The 24,666-nt window shown below is 43.3% G+C and overlaps 1 protein-coding gene across 1 annotated transcript in view; it reads right to left on the bottom strand.

The window, feature by feature from the left end:
• The window catches only part of LOC126992158 (blastula protease 10-like), a 45,144-nt gene that overhangs the window by 2,561 nt on the left and 17,917 nt on the right, over nt 1-24,666 (bottom strand). The window contains exon 3 of the mRNA XM_050850814.1: nt 7,959-8,015. Coding sequence (XP_050706771.1) covers nt 7,959-7,970 — 12 coding nt within the window. The 5' untranslated portion in view covers nt 7,971-8,015. The remainder of the gene's footprint in view (nt 1-7,958; nt 8,016-24,666) is intronic.

The following is a 24,666-nucleotide window of genomic DNA, read 5'->3' as shown; positions in this document are numbered from 1 at the left end:
ACCGAACCTTGTGGGACACTACTGGTAACACATCCCCAGTCAGATCTTTTACCATTAATTTGCACTCTTTGCTTCCTATTGCTAAGCCACGCCTTGACCTAGTTCAAAACTTTACCCTCTACTCCGTGAGCCTGTAATTTAAGCAACAGTCGTTGGTGAGGACATACACGATCACTTTTTGTGTGCAGGGATTCGAACGCGGTGGGAGCGGAAAGTGATTCGCTATGGCCGGCCCATGTTATAGTCTATGGATGACACAGCCGCTGAAGTCCGTCCCGCGCTCCGCTCGCTACCCTGCTGGCCGCTTCGCCCCGGCGGTGTGCCCTAGAGAAGGCTCACGATTGCGTGCAGGGATTCGAACGCGGTGGGAGCGAGTAGTGATTCGCTATGTCATCCATAGGAATTACCATGGGGTTGCCAAGGCGACTCACAATTGAGCCGACGGAATCGGACGCGGTGTCCCAACACCTGGCAGAGGTGGCATGTCCTTCAGGTTCCAGACCGCCACGCTCTCCGGCGGTAGCATGTCCAGGGACCAGTAAAATAATTTTTCTATACCCCCAAAAAAGTGCATACTCTGCTTCCTAATGTACTTAAGATTCATTTTGAGAATTGTGTGTCATGTTATGGGAGTTATTTTTTTTTAAGTGTCTAGGAAAAAAATATAGTTAAAGTTGTAGATTAAATTTCCTATTTTTCTGAAAGCTCAAAGTATAACTATCTTTTCTTTCTTATTATATCCTCCCGTAAGCAAATGAATGTGTGAAATTGGTGAATGTAACAGCGTTACAATGCTTATATGGAGTTCAAGATTTTACCGTCATCAAAATCATTTCCATAATGTCTGGAAAGAACAAGTGCCTTAACTAGCGAACTATATTATTCTGTCTGTTTTTTGTTTTTTCAAATAGTTAAAAAAATCACCCTCTCAATAATTAGCACTTTGACATGTTCTAAATAAATGTGTTATATTGGATTGCATATACTGATTCCCCCCCCCCCAAAAAAAAAAAAAAAAGAGAAAGGAGAAAAGTATGAATAAAATATAATAAGTTAAGAATGTCTTGTCTTGTCTTATCTTTGCTCATTTGCTGACTAAGAACAAGTTAGATTTTTACGATCATCTCATCTTCAAGTGTAACTACATTGATTTTCAGCGTCGTTTATATGCATTAACGAAAAGTAAAATTTATGGTTATGTGACTGTGAGCAGTTAACGAAGATATGATGTATGACACAGGTAACAGGTAATAGAAGGAACCGTTGCAAGAAACGTAGCAGAAAGGTAATGGTATGCTTAGTAGGAAGAATGTGGCAATATTCACGCTAAAGGTAACAGTAACGTAGCAAATACACACACACAAAAAAAAAAAAAACGCAATGACCTACTTGACCTACTCCTTTGTGATTGTATTTCTTCCTTTACGAGATAAAAAAGCAAGTTTTTTTTTACACTTCATTGTCTTCGCATTCTCAAGGATATGAGTATGGGAAGGTTTAATCCCCGCAAAATTTTTCCACTCCGCCCGGGAATCGAACTAGGTCTCTCTCGGTTATGAGCCGAGTGTGCTAACCACTGCACCACGAAGCCCCCCCCCCGATTATCAGAAAGGTTGTGGGAATATGCACATTAAAGGTACCAATACATAGCATTTAGTCCTGGAGCCAAGGGGTGTTTGCATCCATTTTATGTCCACAAAATTACCCACCTGATTTTGATAGTGGACCACCTTGGACACATTTTTAGCGAGGGTGTTTGTTCTGAAACCCGGCAGTAATGGAGATATTCACTAGTTTGTTAGAAATGCTCTGATGCAAAATCGCTCCAAAAGTTAGGGGTACGTGAAATTAAAATTAACACAACATTGCACACAATTAACCTATGGTTTTGTGTTGGTGCTTAAATTGAAGCTAGTTTAGTTATCTACAACATGAAAACAAGTTCAAGGTCATCAGATGAAAGTCAAGGTCACCAGAGGTCAAAGTGTGACGTAATTTTACTTATGCTTGAAATTAAGACTTTCTTTCATTTGAAGGCCAACAAAAAAACTCATGATGATATAACTGTTTATTTGAATGCACATCTGAATACCATACAATATTAGGTAATTTTAGAAAAAGAATTGAAGTCTCTAACACAAATAGTAGTCCTTTGAGGTTGAGTTGAAAATAGCGAAAATTGGCAAAATTTCTCAATTGCATCCCTTACCCACCTGGTTTTGATAGTGGACCTCATTGGACACAATTTTAGTTGGGGTGTTTGTTCTGAAACCCGGTAGTAATGGAGATATTTACTAGTTTGTTAGAATTTGATTACTTTAATTTTGTAACAATTTGTAATTTTAATATTTAATTTATCAAAAAAGCATTTTTAGCAAAAATATCTTAGCTAGTATCGTTGAATTATAATACCAAGGCAAAAAAGTAAACCATACACTTTTCCTATATGTGACCGATTAAGGGTTAATGCTCTTTTTTTTCTTTTCAGGACTGACGAGTACATAGGGACATCATCAAGTATGGCGGATATCCCAAGAAAACGGAGACGGACAGCTTCACCGATACCTAGCCAATCCACTGATCCTGAGAGGTGCATCATATGCCAAAGAGATGAACCCAACCTTAATACATCAGGGACAGAGAATGGCAGATTAGCAGTAATCCAAGCTGCTGGCATTAGAGGGGACTGTGTGTTAGAGAGACTGAATCATATTGATCAGGCGAAGTTTGTCTACCATGTTAATAATGATTGCTACAAACGGTACACACACAAAAGGAATCTTGAGAGATTGCAGCTGGCAGCAACATCTGACGCAGGTGCACAGCAGAGTACCTCATCTGGTGGTCAGATGAGGAGACGTTCCTCAACTGCAGCACGGGATCCAGCATCACGTGCAGAAAATGTAGACATCTTCTCCAAGCCGTGCTTCATATGTGGCCATGTAAAACACAACAATGTATACAAGAAGTGGCGAATCTCGGAGGAAGGCCGTGCAAAGTCCTTCCTGAGAGCTGCACTGTCTCTTCAGGATGAAGTATACACGTGAACCAGTGACTTGCAAGATGCAGATGCTGTGTTTGGGGCAGATTTGTACTGTCACAATGACTGCATCCGCAAATATATCTTGAAAGGAGAAAGGCAGTCCTCCAAGTCTGCGTTGCCGTCCATTGGTCAAAAGAAGCTGGATATATTTGCAGATGTAATGAAGAACATTGAACCAGGTTTGAACTCTGGGAGGTGCTACAACTTGTCATATGTATCTGATAGTTGCAATAAAGTGGTACAGAGTGGTGATCAAGATGTCACTGCCTTCAGAAACAGGGATGTGAAACTGTATTTGCTAAATATGTGTGGTAATGATGTGTCATTCTTCACCCCTCAAAGTGCAAAGGCCCCTACAATCATCAATCAGATACATATGACAAGTTGTAGCACCTCCCAGAGTTCAAACCTGGTTCAATGTTCTTCATTACATCTGCAAATATATCCAGCTTCTTTTGACCAATGGACGGCAACGCAGACTTGGAGGACTGCCTTTCTCCTTTCAAGATATATTTGCGGATGCAGTCATTGAGGAACGTCTCCTCATCTGACCACCAGATGAGGTACTCTGCTGTGCACCTGCGTCAGATGTTGCTGCCAGCTGCAATCTCTCAAGATTCCTTTTGTGTGTGTACCGTTTGTAGCAATCATTATTAACATGGTAGACAAACTTCGCCTGATCAATATGATTCAGTCTCTCTAACACACAGTCCCCTCTAATGCCAGCAGCTTGGATTACTGCTAATCTGCCATTCTCTGTCCCTGATGTATTAAGGTTGGGTTCATCTCTTTGGCATATGATGCACCTCTCAGGATCAGTGGATTGGCTAGGTATCGGTGAAGCTGTCCGTCTCCGTTTTCTTGGGGATGCCATACATACTTGATGATGTCCCTATGTACTCGTCAGTCCTGAAAAGAAAAAAAAGAGCATTAACCCTTAATCGGTCACATATAGGAAAAGTGTATGGTTTACTTTTTTGCCTTGGTATTATAATTCAACGATACTAGCTAAGATATTTTTGCTAAAAATGCTTTTTTGATAAATTAAATATTAAAATTACAAATTGTTACAAAATTAAAGTAATCAAATTCTAACAAACTAGTAAATATCTCCATTACTACCGGGTTTCAGAACAAACACCCCAACTAAAATTGTGTCCAATGAGGTCCACTATCAAAACCAGGTGGGTAAGGGATGCAATTGAGAAATTTTGCCAATTTTCGCTATTTTCAACTCAACCTCAAAGGACTACTATTTGTGTTAGAGACTTCAATTCTTTTTCTAAAATTACCTAATATTGTATGGTATTCAGATGTGCATTCAAATAAACAGTTATATCATCATGAGTTTTTTTGTTGGCCTTCAAATGAAAGAAAGTCTTAATTTCAAGCATAAGTAAAATTACGTCACACTTTGACCTCTGGTGACCTTGACTTTCATCTGATGACCTTGAACTTGTTTTCATGTTGTAGATAACTAAACTAGCTTCAATTTAAGCACCAACACAAAACCATAGGTTAATTGTGTGCAATGTTGTGTTAATTTTAATTTCCCGTACCCCTAACTTTTGGAGCGATTTTGCATCAGAGCATTTCTAACAAACTAGTGAATATCTCCATTACTGCCGGGTTTCAGAACAAACACCCTCGCTAAAAATGTGTCCAAGGTGGTCCACTATCAAAATCAGGTGGGTAATTTTGTGGACATAAAATGGATGCAAACACCCCTTGGCTCCAGAACTACATTGGCGTAGTGGGATGTAGTAAAAGGGTTCTTAAAAGGTGATGGGGACGTGGTAAGTAGGTAGTAGAAACGTACATATGATCCACAGAACGTTGCAATATTATTATTATTATTACTATTATTATTATTATTATTATTATTATTATTATTATTATTATTATCATTATTATTATCATGTATGCCATGTGTGTACTATAACTTGTCTGAATTATCCCTCTCATCCAGAATTAAGATGCATTTTTACAATGTTATTATTATATTATCATTAATATTATTATCATTCTTCTTCTTCTTCTTCTTCTTCTTATTATTATTATTACTATTACTATTATTATTATTATTATCATGTATGCCATATGTGTGTACTATAACTTGTCTGAATTATCCCTCTCATCCAGAATTAAGATCCATTTTAACAATGTTATTATTATTATTATTACTATTATTATTATTATTATTATTATTATTATTATTATTATTATTATTATTATTATTATTATTATTATTATTATCATGTATGCCATATGTGTGTACTATAACTTGTCTGAATCCCTCTCATCCAGAATTAAGATGCATTTTTAGAGTGTAATTCAAAATTTATTGTGTCCATGTAATGATTTAACTATTCAGACTGGAATAAGTTCGGATTTAAGACAAACGAAAAATAATCTACCTGCATTAAGCTAATATAAGATTTTGGCATGTTAGTTTCTCACCAGATATCAATAAAAATCATAAAATCCCATTCATTTTAACCATTCCTTATATAAAGACTATCGCGGTGGTAGTTTAATTTTTTATCTTGACGCCCAGAAAAACGCGGGAAGGGGGGGGGGGGGGTGCAGATGTGTCCCGCCGAATACCATTCCACAGCTTTCACAGAGTTTTTCTGCATTGTTAGCTCGTGGTGAAGAACACTCATGGACGGAAGGAGAGATGTGAAACGTCTCCCACAATGTTTAAACAATGTGTCATCTCCACGGCGGTCACTGTCGACACACGACCGACACGATCCACTAAACGACTTTCGTCTCCCACACTGTTTACACAAAGCATTGCTTCTCATTCTCACGAGAAATATACCATCATCCCGCAACAGAGACGAGTCAACACCGTGACGTTAAGCCATTCCCCACCAGGGGTCAGCTTTGTTCGCCTAACGCGGGAGAGTGGGAGATACCTATCACATCTGCTAGAGGAGGGTGGGGTGCGGTGGGATGGGGGGGGGGGAAGGGCGGAAGCAGGTGTGTAGCGAATTTTACGTAACGACTTTCCCATCATCGCTATCTTCCAAAGTATATTTCCAACTGTGTTAGTGTTTGCACGTGCTCCCATAAGCCAACTCCCCGTTATTCATATAATATTTCTTTCTTCCTTTCTCTTTGTCCTTTTTCATCTTCGTCTTCTCTCTCTCTCTCTCTCTCTCTCTCTCTCTCTCTCTCTCTCTCTCTCTCTCTCTCTCTCTCTCTCTCTCTCTCTCTCTCTCTCTCTCTCTCTCTCTCTCTCTCTCTCTCTCTCTCTCTCTCTCTCTCTCTTTTTTCTCTTCTCTTTCTCCCTCTCCTTTTCTTCTCTTCCTTTCCTTTTCTCCTCGCTCTTCCTCTCCTTTTCTCTTCTCTTTCTCTTTCTCCTTTTCTTCTCTTCCTTTCTTTTTCTCCTCTCTTCCTCTCCTTTTCTCTTTTCTCTTCCTCTCCTTTTCTCCTCTTTTTCTCTCTCTCCCTTCCTCTTCTCTTTCTCTCTCTCCTTTTATCCTCTCTTTCTCCTTTTCTCTTCTCTTTCTCCTTTTCTCTTCTCTCTTCCTCTCCTTTTCTCCTCTTTTTCTCTCTCTCCTTTTCTTAACATAACTTTGTTTTTTGTGTGCTTAACGTATATGCTTAACCTCAAACTCTATGTTTAACATGTGTGCGGTTACTTATACATCATCTTCCCCAAAATAAAAAGATACAGTTACTATACAAAGGATGATAAGCACCCGTCAAAGGAAGAAAAATCAACCTTCAATCCATCGTCTGCACCCTTACCTCCATCTCAAATGAAAAAGAAACGAGTTGCAACCATTTAATTTGCGTGTGTTTGTATACAATTACTAAGAAGCGTTTTTGTGTGTTTAAATAAAAATTATAAAAAACTTTCCGAATTGTATCCGTCTACATTGTATGCGTTTGTGTACAATTACTAAGAAGCGTTTTTGTGTGCTTAAATAAGAATTATAAAAATGTTTCTGGTTTTGGTTCTGTATCCTCATTGCTTGTTAAGTATAGTGTCTCAGCATGGCGTCACTCCTCTTCACATCAGCACGCGCCCTTGAGACTCAGGGTACGCGGTGGCTGGATTGGTAGCGTCGTGGACCCACATTCACCGCGAGATGGACGACGCGGGTTCGAATCCCCACGCTACCACCTCGGATTTTTCAGTCACCGCCGAGTGACTTAAAACTACCCACATGCTGTCGCGCTTCCCGCGGTAAACCTCCCTGGACATGCTACCGCCGGAGAGCGTGACGGTCTGGAACCTGAAGGACATGTCGCCTCTGCCAGGTGTTGGGACACCGCGTCCGATTCCGTCGGCTCAATTGTGAGTCGCCTTGGCAACCCCATGGTAATTCCTATGGATGACATAGCGAATGACTACTCGCTCCCACCGCGTTCGAATCCCTGCACGCAATCATGAGCCTTCTCTAGGGCACACCGCCGGGGCGAGGCGGCCAGCAGGGTAGCGAGCGGAGCGCGGGACGGACTTGAGCGGCTATGTCATCCATAGACTATAACATGGGTCGGCCATAGCGAATCACTTTCCGCTTCCACCGCGTTCGAATCTCTGCACGCAAAAAGTGATCGTGTATGTCATCCCATTGACTTTAACATGGGCCGGCCATAGCGAATCACTTTCCACTCCCACCGCGTTCGAATCTCTGCACGCAAAAAGTGATCGTGTATGTCATCCCATTGACTTTAACATGGGCCGGCCATAGCAAATCACTTTCCACTCCCACCGCGTTCGAATCCCTGCACCCAAAAAGTGATCGTGTATGGCATCCCATAGACTATAACATGGGGATGACATAGCGAATCACTTTCCGCTCCCACCGCGTTCGAACCCCTGCACGCAAAAAGTGATCGTGTATGGCACAAATATACCTACTTACGTATTCATTGTAATTTTATTCAGACTCACCAGATCTCTCATTTCTGCTTTGCCATCCGGTCCCTCGTGGCCTTTGTCATCACTCCCCTATAGAGAGAAAAAATAGATTTACATTAGTGCAATATAAAGGTGAAGTTAAAGCTGGGTGCATCCACTATAGCTGAGCGTGGCTGCGGTGCTCAACTCCATCGCTTCCTTTGAGCCTGTGGTGGGAAGCTAAGTCTATATACACCAAGTCAAGTCATACGCAGGTTTGTGGGAGGAGACACGGCCGAGGCGTGGTTTATGCGTGACACTGCTTGGAGCCAAACTATAAGAGAATTATAGAGAATGTAGAAACAGGGATTTAGAGAAAACGAGGAAAGGCGGACTAATTTAAATCAATCACTTCAACATGCCCTCCCTCACACTCCACACCGCCGTTTGTAGGCATTGAAATTACAGTCACGCACAATAAAAACACATATTTTTTCGTCAGTGGCTTGCCTGAACACGCTGTGAAAGAAGGCGAGAATGCACAACCAGAGTGCACACACGGCCCCAACTTAGTCACCACTGAGCTGGCGGATATTTTTTTTTTTTCGCTCCAAGTGACGTCATCTCGCTGCTCCGCCCCAAAACCGCCTCCTGCGCGTACCGGTCGCAGTTTTGAAGCAGAGTGACTTGATTTGGTATATATAGACTTAGGTAGGAAGAACTCATTACCGGGGACACGGGCCAGTATGAAGCCCGGTGTTGCCACAGTTTATGTTCACCAGGTGTGCCCAGGTAATCATTTCTCGATCAGCCCGAAAAGAAGGATGAACAGCTGGGTGGAAAAAGTTGGAAAGTTTCGTTTAGTCGGCGCAACATCTGTGGTCATATGCCGGAAAGAGACAGGAGGGGGAAGGAATTATAGGAGAAGGGAACAGATCCCAGGAGACGGGACACAACCCCCAATTAATACCTGGTACCCATTCACTGCTGGGTGGACAGGGGTGTAGGGTATCGGAAAAGCCGCCCAAATTTTTCCACTCCGCCCGGGAATCGAACCCGGGCTCTCTCGGTTGTGAGCCGAGTGTGCTAACCACTGCACCACGAAGCCCCCAACAGCTGGGTGGGTTGAACGCGTTCTGTCCGGGCTGGGGTACGAACCCGGGTCCGCAGATTCATAGCTAAGGACGCTAACCACTGCACCTGTAAGTGGAGTTCAGAGAAATAAGTAGGTGAGGTTATCCAGTGCCACACAAAGGTTATAATGTGTACATCAGGTTTCTCCTTTGCCTTATCTGCTGATTAGAGTGATCCCTGGTGGATAACCCATTGCAGGGCCTGAGGCTTCTCCGCGACAGTAGGAATTTGATTTGTCTGATTATTATTATTATTATTTTTTTTTTTTTACATCTTGGTCTATAGCGCCGGTAGGCTTTCTTGAAGGGTCTGGGTGTCGGCTCCAGCCCATGGACGCAGGCAAGTGTTCATAGTAGCGACAACTGATCTTGGTTCATGCTGACCCCCGGAGCTCATTTTTTATTTCCCTTGAAAGTTGTAAAGTTTGGTTTAGTCGGCGCAACATCTGTTGTCATATGCCGGAGAGAGACAGAAGGGGAAGGAATTATAGGAGAAGGGAACAGATCCTAGGAGACAGGACACAATCCCCGATTAATACCTGGTACCCATTCACTGCTGGGTGGACAGGGGCATAGGGTATCAGAAAAGCCGCCCAATTTTTTCCACTCCGTCCGGGAATCGAACCCGGGCTCTCTCGGTTGTAAGCTGAGTGTGCTAACCACTGCACCACGAAGCCCCTATTATTTCCCTTGAACAGTTCCTCTAGAGTCAGGGTTGATGGGTGATCTTCAGGAAAGCATGTGGGTAATCTTTCGCCACTCGGCGGTGACTGGAAGATCCCAGGTGGTAGCGGCGGATTCGAGGCGACATCATCCAGGACGCGGCGAATGCGGGACCGGCACTCTAACCACTCAGCCATCGCCTCCCCCTCCTTTGTGCTGTTTGTGATTCGTATATGAATGATATATAACTAAGAGTAAGCTGATAGGACGGTTATTTCTTATGTTAGATCTTTCCTTACTTTCAAAGCGCTTCGACGGTCTAGAGGTTAGCACGCTTATTTTTTTTTCTACGTCGCGGCCTATTGCGCCGGTAGGCCTCTTCCCGGTGGGCCCTGATGGTCGACCCAGCCCGTTCTGGCGCAGGCGAGTGTTTATAGTGGCGCCATCTTAAATTGGCTCATGCTGCCCTCCCGGAGCTCATCTTTAATCCTAGAATCTAGAGTCCGGGTTGATAGGTGGTCTTCTGGACAGCATGTGGGTAGTTTTAAGCCACTCGGCGGCGGCTGAAAAATCCCAGCTTGGTGGCACCGGGCGGGGATTGAACTCGCGTCCTCCTGAACGCGGCGCCGTCACTCTGTCGACTCAGCCACCGCCTCCCCATGAATCCGCGTACCCGGTTTCAAATTGACTGGGCAGTCGGCGCACAACCCGCCAAGCTGTTTATTCTCCTTTTCGAGCCCAATAATTGGGTACCTGGGAAGGTAAATTGTGGTTAACCGTGTAGTAGCGACGGGCCAAATTTGTGGCTTTACCGTGTACCAGCGATGGGCCAAATTTTTGCCATAATATAAACCCCCAAAAATAGATGATGCATAAACTGATCACAAATGCTTTGATATATATTATGAAATGGTTTGCGTGAGTGATGATTTTTTCTCATTTTTCTCGTTTAGAGGGACCTTTAAGAAACATGATCCCCGCAGCTACCACCGGGTTTACCTGGATGTCATACTGGCCCGAGGTAATGGGACCCCCCCCATTACTGGCACAAGGGCCAAGGTGACGGCCTCCGCAGGTAGGGCGATTTCTCCTAACGTTGCCTTTTCTGTGTATATTGGTGCCTGCATGCCCCACTTGCCCCAGTCTTATGGATTCTTTTATGATGATTTTATGAGAAAAAAATCGATGTTTTTATACCATTCTCCAGCTTTTATTTGCAAAAACTCGACACTCATTCCATCTTTCTCGGAAGTTTTCCACACCCGGGGTGCGACGCGCACCGCGGGTGTGCCCCAATGACTGATTGATACACAGCAAGGTCCGAGGGGGGGTGCTTCCTGAAGAAGTCATTTGTGTCCTCACACTCTGTGTCCTCTTCTGTCTCAAATATCACCAAGGAGTAGCTGAGCATACTCTTAACATCTTTTCTTTCATTTACTGTTGTCATATCCTTTAAAAGGTTACAAGATATATTACATTATACAAGTTCTTAACACTGCCTAGAGCTTCCGACCTTAGGCAGGGATAAGAAGTGTCTTAATTGGATTCCACTTCAGGTGACGTCCAAAAGAGGTGTCTTGATGGATCCTGTTGTTATTGTATCCATTTTTTTTAAACGTTCGCAGTCCACACGGATTTACATTTTGTTGAGCATCATTTATTTTGTAAACTTCATCTTCTTTTCCCAATCGAGGCATACGTTGTTAGGATACTGCCGATTATCTAAGTACCGGTACTGGCGGCACTAAGTGTACTGGGCCCGAATTTACAATTAATCTTAATCTTTAACTTAAAAGTTCCAATGAATCTCGAGTTTAACTTATAGCTGAGCTTAAATGAAAAAATAGGTTCAACTTCACTCAACAGCTGATCCAGTATGAAAATTTGTCCTGGCAAAAGATGTATTTTTCAAATTGCAGAACTGCAACACTTCAGTGACTGAATATGCAGTAATAGTACTTTATCAATGTTACATGATGATATACTTCAGAAATATGGGCATAATAAGGTAGTATTTATAAAATAAAGGTTACGTTTATCATCCGCGCAAGGTGATATTCTTTTTTTTTTCTCTTGAATGTAAACACGGACACGCGTTCCTGTTCGTCTTCCTCATTCCTGCATCACCCACCCTCTGACGAAGTAATCATGGAAAATATTGCCGCTTTCACTTCTCCCAAGCGGAAAAGGGGAGTGAATTGGAGAGACTGCCACACTCTACACATAGTAGAGGGAAGGGAGTCAACAGATACCGTCTGCAAGGGTAGCCACTGTCCCCTAATAGATGACATGAGTCCGGTGGCATACGATGATCCTCAAACATGCGTTTGAGGCCACTCTCACGCCAAATACGAGCATCATGAGTGGACCCAGGCCAATTAGCTACAACATTAAGAATATTATATTTGGCATCAAACACTAATTGTGTGTTTATGCTATGGAAATTCTTCCTGTTGACATGGTCTGCTTCATATTCCCTGGGGGCCAGTATCCTGACATGCGTGCAATCTATTACACCAACAATGCCAGGGAAGTTTGCAACTTGCACAAATTCTTGTTGTTTCTCTCGGATTTCAGGGACGGTGCGAGGAAATCGAATGAATTGGACAAGTATGGCTAGTTGTGTAGGTGCCTTGAGGGTATCGGTGATCGCTTTGCTTACTGACGACTGTGATGGACCAAGATCATCACTGTTACACATCTGCATTTTCCCCGTTGCTAAATAACGCAGTGTAATAATTACTTTCATTTCGGGTGTCAATGCAAAACTCCTTGAAGTAGGGCTTTGCAAGGCCCCTCTCACCAAATCCGTTACGAACAGTACTCCTGCATGATCCAGTCTGTAGCGTTTCAATAGTTCTGCGTCACTCAAAGTATTCAGAGCGTCTCTTCGCTCTTGAAAAGTCTTCTCTAGGCGCTGACGGGCTTGTTGACGTTCGGCCATCTTGGCGACTGAAGTTCGACTTAGGCTCCTTAATACGGGTTTGGGCCCGTCTAAAATATCCCGTCAGCTAAGATCAACTTATGAGGGATAAGATGAAGAATAAAGTTAAACTCGCCCTAAAGTCAAACTTAGCGGTTTAAGATTAATTGTAAATTCGGGCCCTGGTACTGAAGTGATACTCGAAACTGGCGCCACCAACGGGTACCGGTACTGGTACTGCCGGTACCTGAGTTTCCCGAACTGGTATCACCGGTATTCAAATTAATGGACTATGCGGATAATATATGTCTTTATTTTTTTTTATTTATTTATTTATTTTTTTTACGTCGCTGCCTGTTGCGCCGGTAGGCATCTTCCTGGTGGGGCCTGATGGTCGGCCCAAGGCTTCTTCCAGGTGGGGCCTGATGGTCGGCCCAGCCCGTTCTGGCGCAGGCGAGTGTTTATAGTGGCGCCATCCTGCATTGGCTCATGCTGCCCCCCGGAACTCGTTCTTGATTCGCTTGGACGGCTTCCTCTAGAGTCCGGGTTGATGGGTGGTCTTCAGGACAGCATGTGGGTAGTTTTAAGCCACTCGGCGGTGACTGAAAAATCCGAGTGGTAGCGTGGGGATTCGAACCCGCGTCGTCCATCACGCGGTGAATGTGGGTCCAGTACGCTACCATTTCGGCCACCGCCTACCCATATAGATCTCACGGAGTAGTCGCTGATTTGACAGTCATTTCAGCGACACACTTATTACCAAAGGCTGCCTGTTCAAGTTACTGTTCAGTGTTCATGCCTTAGAGAAAGACAGGAAGCACAAGGGACTCAAAGATCCGGATCTTAGTCCTTCTACACAGGTATCGACAACGCCAGACACTGGCGCTGAGCGTGGTCATAACACCGTGGGCCAGGCCAAGCAGCCATAAAACTTTCTAGCGAGACTCACCGTTGTTCTGAACTACTCTACCAAGATATGTGAACTTTTCCGCGATCTCAGTGTCCTCGCCACACGCATGAACAGACTGTACTGCTTCATGTAGCAAGCCTCCAAACACCTGTACCTTGGTCTTGACCCAGGAGACCTGAAGTCCCAAGTAATAAAAGCAGAACTTAAAAAAAAAGTGAAAATATTGATTCTGTACTTACGTCAAGAATGATTGGAGTCGCCGCGCGCTCCTCGTCCTGTTGGAAAGAAAGAGGTAGTGTATCTCTCTCTCTCTCTCTCTCTCTCTCTCTCTCTCTCTCTCTCTCTCTCTCTCTCTCTCTAAAATTATGCGGTTAATTACACACACACACACACACACACACACACACACACACACACACACACACACACACACACATGAGATACATCCTCCATAAGAGGAAGGAATAAGTCTTAGTAAATGGACAGCATCTGGGATGGGAAAACAACTGGTGGAGACGATACAGAACGCCTAACCTCGGTGAAGTTGATTTAGTAAGAGATGAGCAATTTTCAGTTAAGACAGCGAGTTGAGGATTGACCGAAAGGGTTCAATGTAAAATAAAATGTCAGCTGAGATATATCGGATAATAGGGGATAGGTGTTTGAAACATTGTCGAATTTAGAGGTGGAGAAATTGAGTTTTCGAGACATTAAAGGACACCAAGTTATCTCTACCCTGCTCAAATATGATACCAAGGTCTCAGTTAAGCGTTCTGCAGCCTAAAGGTCCGCAATACCTGTTTAAATTGTCTTCTGTTAAAAATATTGGGTAATTGTGGTTGAGTAGTCAGGGAGGGGTGGCTGAATGCTTAACCGTCAGCGTGAAGGCGCGGCGTCCACGAGGAAGCTGGTTCAAGTCCTGCCCGCCGCCACAGCTGCATGGGAGTTTTCAGCCATCGCAGAGTAGCCTAAGACTACCCACATGCTGCCCTGAGGACCACCTATGAACCCGGACTCTAGATTATCTCTCTAAAGGGAGGCTCAAAGATGACCTCCGAGGGGCAGCGTGAGACAAGCAGGATGGCACCACTGTAAACACTTGATTACTCCACATCGAGCTGGGGTCGACCATCAGGCCACACCACCGGCGCCAGAGGCCAAAACATATAAAAAAAGATGCAGAGTAGTCTTTGCCGGAAGGTTGAATATCGAACTATTTGTTTTAAAGAGATCATTAATGAACAAATGAATAAGTGGGAGATAGAACAGAGCCCCGTGAAACAGCACTGTTGATAGGTTTAGGGGAAGAACAATGACCGTCTACCACAGCAGAGATGGATCGGTCTTAAAGGAAACTAGAGAAAAAAGTACAGAGAGACGGATAGAATCTGTAGGAGGGTAGTTTAGAAAGCAAAGATTTATACCAGGGTCTGACAAAGGCTTTCGAGATGTCTAAGGCAATAGCAACAGTTTCACTGAAATTGCTGAGAGAGGATGACCCAAAGTCATTTAGGAAAGCAAAGATCACCAGTTCGTAGACCGAACCTTGCCGAACCCACACTGGTAATCAAAAACGAGATCACCAGTTCGTAGACCGAACCTTGCCGAACCCACACTGGTAATCAGAAACAAGATCACCAGTTCGTAGACCGAACCTTGCCGAACCCACACTGGTAATCAGAAACAAGATCACCAGTTCGTAGACCGAACCTTGCCGAACCCACACTGGTAATCAGAAACGAAATCACCAGTTCGTAGACCGAACCTTGCCGAACCCACACTGGTAATCAGAAACGAGACCAAAGGTTGATAGATGCTTGAGAACTTTTCTGTTAGGGATTGTTTCAGTTGCCGAGGAGAGGCAGGAGATCAAAACTATACGACGGTAGTTTGGGGGATTGGAACGGTCACCCTTCTTAAGCACAGACTGTATTTAGGCGTACTTCCAGCAGGAAGGAAAGGTAGATTTTGAAAGGCGACGAAAAGGTTGGACCAGGCAGGGTGTCAGCACGGAAGCACAGTTTAAAGGACAATAGGAGGCACTCCATCAGGTCCATAAACCTTCTCAGGGTTGTAGCCAGAGAGGGAGTAGAAAACATCATTCTTAAGAATTTTAATAACAAGCATAGAAAGTTCATAAGAACAGTCAGCATGCAAATATCGATAGAAGATAGAAAGAGAGGGGAGTGCTCCATGGCTGAAAAGAATGCATAAATTATATGAAGTACAAGAAGCCTGAAATCAAGCACTCGGCGAATGACCAGTGTTGTGTAGTCCTTCAGACTGAAATTGAGATAATTCGTAACATAACCGATCATGGCTATTGATTGGTGTTTGAGAATTAAAGATAAATTGAGTGTTAAATGTTCAGTGAGTTGGAAATAATCGCTGGACTTTAAATTGTGGTACTATAAAGAAAAATATCAGATAAATGGAAAATGAAGTAATGGATATTTGTAATAGTGTAAAAAGAAAATATATTGTGATTGGTGCGAACCAAAACATGGCCAAGTGACTATAATGATGCCAAGTTTATTAAAATGATATCAGTAGGCTATCCATGAAAGCAATTAAGACTCACTCACTCACTACAACGTTGTGAATAAGTGCATATCGAGGATTATTAAAGAGGCTAACATCATAATTGTTGATGCCCTGCGGAGCGCTGCGCTGGCGGTGGAGCGGGACCTGAAACCTCATCAACGGTAACGGTAACGGTAGATAGAAAACTGTCAGTAGGAGGAGGGGAGTTGATGAGACGAGGGGGGATTAGTAAGGGGAATATGCCCTGAATCGTCCATAGTGATATTTTAGATAAGGTTTGAAAGAAGAGGGGGATTAGTAAAGGGAATATGCCCTGAATCGTCCATAGTAATTTTTTTAGATAAGGTTTGAAAGAATAGTTCAGTTTGAGAAGGATGCAACAGCCGTGCTGCCATCGGACTAAGGAGAGGTGTGAAAGATGAAATAAAATTGTTGGAGATATTTATGGGGAGGCGGTGGCTGAATGGATAGCGTGACGGCGCCGCGTTCGGGACGACGCGAGTTCAATCCCCGCCCGGTGCCACCAAGCTGGGATTTTTCAGCCGCCGCCGAGTGGCTTAAAACTACCCACATGCTGTCCAGAAGACCACCTATCAACCCGGACTCTAGATTCTAGGATTAAAGATGAGCTCCGGAAGGGCAGCATAAGCCAATGCAAGATGGCGCCACTATAAACACTGGCCTGCGCCACAACGGGCTGGGCCATACCATCAGGCCTCTCCAAAAACAAGCCTACCGGCGCCACAGGCGAAGATGTAAAAAAAAAATTGTCAGAAGGCAATTCCTCTTGAACTTATATAAAGCTTGTGTTGCAACGGCAAGCATATGATAAATTACAAAGAACTCAGCACTTCGGAAAAACCTGCATGTCTCAAATCCTCATCAGGAGGCCCTCCCCGCCCTATAGCTCACCACCCTTCAGGCCCGCCACCAACACCTCCTCCAGCAGTTTGCCACCAAACTCCTCCACCACCCACGACACAGGAACCTGCTCCCCCCGGTAGCTCCCCCTCCTCGCCACAATGTCCGACACCACAACAAGCTGCTCCCCATACATGCGCGTACTGACAGGTATAAGAACAGTGCAATACCAACAATAGTGAAAATCCTGAACACATAGACTCTTTACTCCTAAGTTACTTTTAAGTTTGTAGTTTTAATGATCTCCCTATATAATATGTATATTTTCAGCTCTCGAGCTGCTTCTCCCAAAATAAACCGTATATTATCATTATTATTATTATTATTATTATTATTATTATTATTATTATTATTATTATTATTATTATTAATACTATATCAGCTTCCTCGACGCCAAATCTTTTTGCCCCCTTACATGCTATCCATGTACAGGGGCCTTGTCCGCCCTCGTATAAAGTATCCATCTCCTGTGTGGGGAGCTCCACTCACACAGCTCTCTTGGACAGAGTGGAGTCTAAGGCTTTTCGTCTCATCAACTCCCCTTCTCCTACTGACAGTTTTCTATCTCTTAAATTCCGCCGCAGTGTTGCATCTCTTTCTGTCTTCTATCGATAAATTCATGCTGGCTGTTCTTATGAACTTGCAAACTGCATGCCTTCCCCCTTCCAGCGGCCCCGCTCCACTCGACTTTCTACTCAAGCTCATCCCTATACTGCCCAAATCCCTTACGCAAGAGTTAACCAGGATCTTTAGTCTTTTATCCCTTACACTGGTTAACTCTAGAATAGCCTTCTTCTTCTATATTTCCTCCTGCTTACGACTTGACCGCTTTTAAAAGGCGAATATTTCGACACCTCTTCTTCCGAAATTGACCTTTCTTTTGACCACTCTCCTGAACTCTTCTTTTTATAGGGGCAGTGATTAGTGGAATTTTTTTCTCAATTATTATTTCTTTAAGCTGCTTAATATGCTGTAAAATAAAAAGGTCTGGAGGATCCATAAAGGGCATTTGGAGGAATGTGGTCAAGTTTTCCCTTCCGGCATTCCTATATCAATTCCAGCCCTGCAGTTCTGGTCTCTGGTCCTAAGAACCTGCAATGCTCAACATTCTAGACCTTACAAAATGCAGGAGGCGAGAGCTGTTGCTGTTCCTGGCACCAGAGCGATTTGGACCAACACTTACTCCATTACAAAGCCATCCAGCTCTGCCAGGCCTCCTCGTCCACAGAGTTCCACTATGTCCAACTGCAGGTTGATCCGGGGGCCGGTTCTGCGGTCGGGCGCCGCTTCTGCGCCTAGCCAGACACTCCGAAAACAAGGAGAGGAGTTAAGGGATCCTTCCTCCTTCAAGATGCAGGGGTTCTATAGGCTTTGCCCTCCACCTGCCATTGACGGCAGGCTCGCCAAATGTGCCGCACGGTCGGGCCCCAGCAATACGGGATTGGGGTCGAGGCTGACGCCGTTGTTTTTAGGAACAAAGGGACATTTTAGGAGGAGGGGGTGCAGGCCCCTCCCCAACCAGGGACTGGACTGAGTGCTAGCCGTAGAGCACGGACGCTGGACCGCTGAGAGGATGTTTTACCTGGCTACCCAAAGCAAGAGACATAAACAGGAATTTGGGAAAGAAAAAAAAAAAGAGAGAAAAACAGCTCAGGGCCCGAATTCACAAACAGACTCAATAACTACGAACTAACATAACTACGCACTGTTGATTTAGCTACCGACGTTAGCGTCAGATTCACGAAGCAACCCAGCTAGCAAAAAATGTGGGCCCCATATGGGTTTCTGAGTGGGCAGAGTTGGGCCCATTTGGCCCATGTGGGTCCATTGTGGGCTATATATGGGAAAATGTTTATAAGCATGGGTTTGATATGGGACCCATATGGGCAATGTGGGCCACCTTGGATCAGCTGTCAGGAGTGTTCTAAAGCGTATTTTGTAAATTTTCTCTAATTTAAAGGTCATTATTGTTTAGAATCCTAAGAAGTTGAAATAAAACTTTATTTTTAATCTGGATAGCACATTATTTTGTTGCAAAGATGTTTAGTCTGGCCGAGGAAAAGGCGCAAACAATAAAGAGTGAGGAGATGACGATGATTGTGGTGTTCCAGGTGTAGAGAGTAGCGTGTAGTTTGTGTATTGTTCGTATGTTTTTGTTTTGTCTTTTACGGGAGCTGCCGTTTCAAAGGCCTGACTCAAGATCGAGGAATTTTGAGTCAGTTGTGACATCAAGATCAGGATCAAGAATATTCAAGATCAAGACGCGTAACACCCGGAGACGGACGTGATTCACTCTGACTTTTCTGCCCCTTGTTTTTGCTGTGAGTAAGCCTACTTCTCTTTAGGATACCTGTGATCACCTGTGGCGTGTGTGAGTGGTGTGACCACCAGGTGTACCGTAGTGCAGTGGAGTGCGAGAGGTGTGAGCTTGGTTTCAGAGCTGTGTTGGTGTCAAGACCAACTCGAAACACCTTTGACCTGCCCACGCTGCTGGCGGCGGCAGGCGTCCACCCCTCACGACAAGAATCTGTCATCCGCCTCACCTGCGCCTTCCTTAGAAAGACGGGGCAGCTGACGCGCATCTGAAGCCATCACAGGACGACAGCAGTAGGGTTCATGTCATTTTCATTTCATTTATAGGGGACCCGCAGAGGGCCACTCTCGGGTGGCATGATATGCCAGAGATTCAAGTGGCCAGAACAGGATTAGGATAAGGGTTAGGATGAGTAAAGACATTGGGACATGGTGAAGGGCCAGGATTAGGGAGATAATGATTGATCCTATTCCTAAATGTGTCAAGAGTAAGACTATTAACTGCATGAGATGGGAGATGATTCCACTCTTGGATGCTCCAGGGAAAGAATGAATATACTAGTGTTAGTCTGGTAAGTGTGGTATTTAAGGTTGTGGCAGCTTCTAGTGGATCGTGTAGTTGTCGGGTGCAAATAAGTGTGTTTATGTTTTCTAAATTGTTTGTGATTTGATATAGCATTTGTTGTCTGTGTATTTGTCTTCGTGTTGCTAATGGGTCTAGTTTTATGTCTTGTTAAAGCAAAGTGACTGATGTGTTGTGTCTGTAATCACGTCTGGCCCATCTTGCAGCTTTGTTTTGTAAGGCATCTAATTTATTTATGTTATTGTTAGTGTGTGGGTCCCAGACGGTGTCACAACATTCTATGTGTGGCCGAACGAGCGTCTTATATTCAAGAATTTTGATGTTTGTGTTACACCTGCTAACGTTCCTACGCAGGAACCCCAGGGTTCTGTGAGCTTTGGCCCTGATGCTGCTCACGTATGTATTCCATCGCATGGCTGCTCAGATGTGTATGCTCAGGTATTTGTGTGAAGAGACAGTGTTCAGGTTTGTGTCATGGAGTTTGTAAATGTAGGGAATAGGTTTGTTAGTACGGGTGAAACGGATGTGATGGCATTTGTCTGGTCTAAACGTCATCTGCCACTTGGCTTCCCAGTCTTCAAGTGCAGCCTAATCGTCCTGTAGTCGAAGACAGTCATCCCTATCTAAAATGGGTCGATAAACTAAGCTGTCATCTGCAAAAAGTCTAGTAGTAGAGGTAAGTGATAGTGGGAGATCATTAATGTAGGAAAGGAAAAGAAGGGGGCCCAAGATGGTGCCTTGAGGTAACCCAGAAGCTACAGGAATAGATGAACAACTTGTTGCTTGCAGGTAGTCAAAAACGTGGTAATCCAGTTTTAAAGTTGTCCTCGTATGTCATAGTATTCTAATTTAGCTAACAGTCTTTGGTGGGGAACTTTTTCGAAGGCTTTGGTAAAGTCAAGTATTATGGCGTCAACTTGTCTAATTTTGGGGTTGCTAAGGGACTGCAAAATGTTGTGTGTGGTCACAAGTAATTGAGTCTCGCACGAACGTTTGGGCTGAAAGTCGTGCTGGCTGTCAGTCAGTATGTTTTTTTCTCTATCAAAGTGGTCCATTATGTGTCTATGAATTATATGTTCTAAAATTTTGCCGGGAACTGAGGTTACCGAAATAGGTCTGTAATTAGCAGGGAGGGTTCTGTCTCCGGATTTAAAAATTGGTGTCACATTTGCCAAAAGCCAGTCCTGAGGGAGTTCTCCGGTTTGTAATGTCTGTGAGAATATAACCTGCTGGATAGGTGCAAGTATTCAAGCATTAGCTTTTAGTATCCTGCAGGGGTACATTGTCTAGTCCAGTTGCTTTGTCAGTGTCAACCTCAGATAATAGTTTCTCAATTCCTTGGGTGTTTAAATAGAGGGGAGGAATTGTTGGGTGTGGTGATGTTGGTATGTCTGGCACGTTTGCATGTTCTTGTGTAAAAACATATTGCAATTGTTTGTTAAGTATGTCGGCTTTATCTTGTGGGTGTGTGGCCAAGGAACCGTTGTATAGTAGTGTTGTAATTCCGGTCGAGTCTTGTCTGCGTGCTTTGAAGAAGCTGTAGAATTTCTTGTGGTTTTGTGTATTGTTTGTGAGAAAAGTGGATGTGTATTTAGTTTCTGCTTGTTTAGTTTCTTTTGTAGTGTTTTCTGTATGTTTTTGTAGTGTTCCCAGTGTTCTGTATCATTGTAACACTTTGCTGTGTTGTATGCCGTTACCTTGTTTCTGTGTAGTCTTTTCAATTGTCTTGTACCATGGTAATGACCGGTTTTGTGTGATAGTTTTCTTGGGTATGTGTTTGTCCATTGTGTCGTGTATAATATAATGTCATGTGAGCAACTAGATCGCTGTGGCCCATAACAACAACTCGAAACTGTTGGTAAACAGGAACCTGTGTGACGAGAGGATGAAATTGTTGAACACATGGTACTGGAATGTGAGAAGTATGATAGAGAGAGAAGGGAAATGATGAGAGTAGTTCTGTCAGAACTAGGATGTAGTGAGAATGAAATGGTGGAAAAAACAGGTAGAGAATGGATGGTGTTGCTGCTGGGACTATGTGGGGAGACGACTGAAAAGATGATTGTGGCAGTGAAAGAGTACTTGGAGAGAATGTGGGGTGCCAGGTTTAGAGAATAGTGTGTATGCTGTGTATTGTTCGTATGTATTTTTCGGTATTATCATCGCAGAGGTCAGGATAGGATTTTGGGGTTGAAAATACTTTTTTCTGATAGATTTCGATGTGCTGATTATGGATCTGGCAATTTTTTCCATCGCAAAAAAAAAATTGCCACCCCCCCCCATACTTAGGTTAAGTTAGTTTTGGTTACATTAGGGGGCGGGGGGGATTTTTTTTAACTGAAGATATAAAAAAAATTCCTTCCCCCTCTTGAATTTAGGATAGGTTAGGTTAAGTTAGGATAGGTTAGGTTTGGTTAGTTTTATTTGGTTAGGAGGGGGTGTGGGGCCAAAAAATAAAAATATATTGCGATGGAAAAAATGATCAAATTCATAAAAAGCACATCTAAACCTATCAGAAAGAAATAGTTTCAACCCCCAAATCCTATTCTGACATCTGCGATACATTTACCTAATTTTCTTTACAGGAGTTGCCGTTCCAAAGGCCTAACTCGAGGAATGGTTGCAGCCCAGCCTGAATGTATGTTTTTGAAAATTAGAATTCCTATTTCATAATTCTTGAAGGCTAGTCTGCATATACTCAACAGTTTTTGATGCCATGGAGCCTGTCAAACGACATGGCTCTTCACGTTGGCAAAAATGGAGAAGTAGAAAAAAAATTGTGAAAGAAAATATCAACAGTATTCAGAGGGATCTCACTGATTCAGACAGTGAATCTCATGATGGCAGAGGTACATACTTTGTTTCCGATGTTAGTGGAGCTGCAACATATCTGTCCTCTGAATCTGATATGTCTGAAAATGACTCGGCATGTAGACTTGAACCCAAGATGGAAAACTTAACTGAGTCTGGTCTCCTGGCATGTGCTAATAATCTTGCAGTGGGGCCCAATTTGGCAAAAGATGATGTACACGAAATTCATGCAGAACCAGTTATGTCAATTGGTTTTCCTCATTCATTTTATTCAGATACTAGTTCTGGTAATAAGCAAAATCTACTAGCCTCTGTAGGTGATTTTAGTGCAGAACTACCATACAATATTGATTCAGATTTATCAGATGCCTACTATTCACCTTCTGATGGTAACTTATCTGATGCACAGTTTTCTGACGTTGAAAATGAGAAGGAGCTACTCACTCAGTAGTTAGCATCTTGGGCTGTTGAAAGTAAAACTCCTCAAGTTCATTTGCATAGTCTTGTAGCCATTCTAAACCCACATTTTCCTTCCTTACCCAAGGATCCTCGACCTCTACTAAAAACAGCACAGAGTTATGAGGTCGTTGATTTGGCTGGAGGAAGATACCATCACTTTGGTTTAGCAAAGGGCATTCAGGGTTCTGCTGAACTGATCTCTTGTGCAGAGCATTTTGATACACAGAGTGGGCAAATTCATATCCATGTAAATATTGATGGTCTTCCCCTCTTCAAAAGCTCAAACACACAGTTTTGGCCTATGTTAGGCAGAATTGTCCAACCATTATCATGTGACCCATTCACTATTGGTTTGTTTAGTGGTGACAAAAAGCCAGATGATATTGATGAGTATCTTGGGGACTTTGTTACTGAGCTTAGACAGATACAGGATCAGGGAGTTGAAATTGATGGATTAGACACCAATGTTAGCATTACTGTCTCGTGTTATATATGTGATGCTCCAGCACGTGCCTTTGTTAAGCAAACTAAGCCACATAATGCTTATTTTGGATGTGACAAATGTGTTCAAAAAGGAGTTTGGCAGAACAAGGTGGTTTTCACTCAGATTGATGCAGCTGTGAGAACTGATTTTGCATTTGACGAGATGTCACAGCCAGATCACCATATTGGGAAGTCACCTCTTTCTGGTTTGTGTGGCATGGTTAGTCAATTCCCTCTTGAGCCAATGCATTTGGTGTATCTAGGAGTTATGAGACGTCTGATATGGTGTTGGTTGAAAGGACCATTGGCACTTGGATGTCGTGTGAGTGCTGCGATGGTTGCAAATATTTCAACTTGTCTTCTGTCTTGTAGCTCATTCATTCCCTTTGCATTTAATCGCAAGCCTCGCTATTCTCTCTGAATATGAGAGATGGAAGGCTACTGAATTTCGGCAGTTTGCCCTCTATACTGGAATGGTAGTATTGAAACAGAATTTGAATGATGAGTTTTATGAACACTTCATGCTTTTTGTGGTTGCAATATTTTGTCTCACCAGCCCTGTCCACATTGGTACTCACTGTGATTATACTGGCAAGCTGCTTGCTAGATTTGTGAGGGACTGGAGCAAGTACTATGGGGTAGAAACTCAAACATACAATATTCATTGTCTCACACATTTGGCTGCTGATGCAAAGATACATGGAGTCCTTGATTGCTTCTCAGCATTTCCCTTTGAAAATTATCTAGCTAGATTGAAAAAAAATTATTCGAAAACCAAATCAACTACTTGCTCAGGTAATTCGTCGACTGTCAGAGGCCAAATTGACCAAAGGACACCTGTTTGATAGATCACAGGAGGGCCAAAGTAACTTTAGGCTGACTCGTGAACACTTCAACGGGCCATCGTTATTTAGGTCTCCTGACATTTCCTATGTCTGTGTGGTACACAGAGGAATTTTCTTCTCTGTCAAAGACAGTGATAACTATATTAAAATTGGGCAGCAATTTGGGTTAATTAG

This window comes from Eriocheir sinensis, unplaced genomic scaffold, assembly GCF_024679095.1.
Source record: "Eriocheir sinensis breed Jianghai 21 unplaced genomic scaffold, ASM2467909v1 Scaffold409, whole genome shotgun sequence".
In the NCBI taxonomy this organism is placed as follows: Eukaryota; Metazoa; Arthropoda; class Malacostraca; order Decapoda; family Varunidae; genus Eriocheir; species Eriocheir sinensis.
The sequence above is the reverse complement of the archived record's forward strand: the minus strand, read 5'-3'. Positions and strand labels throughout refer to the sequence as shown.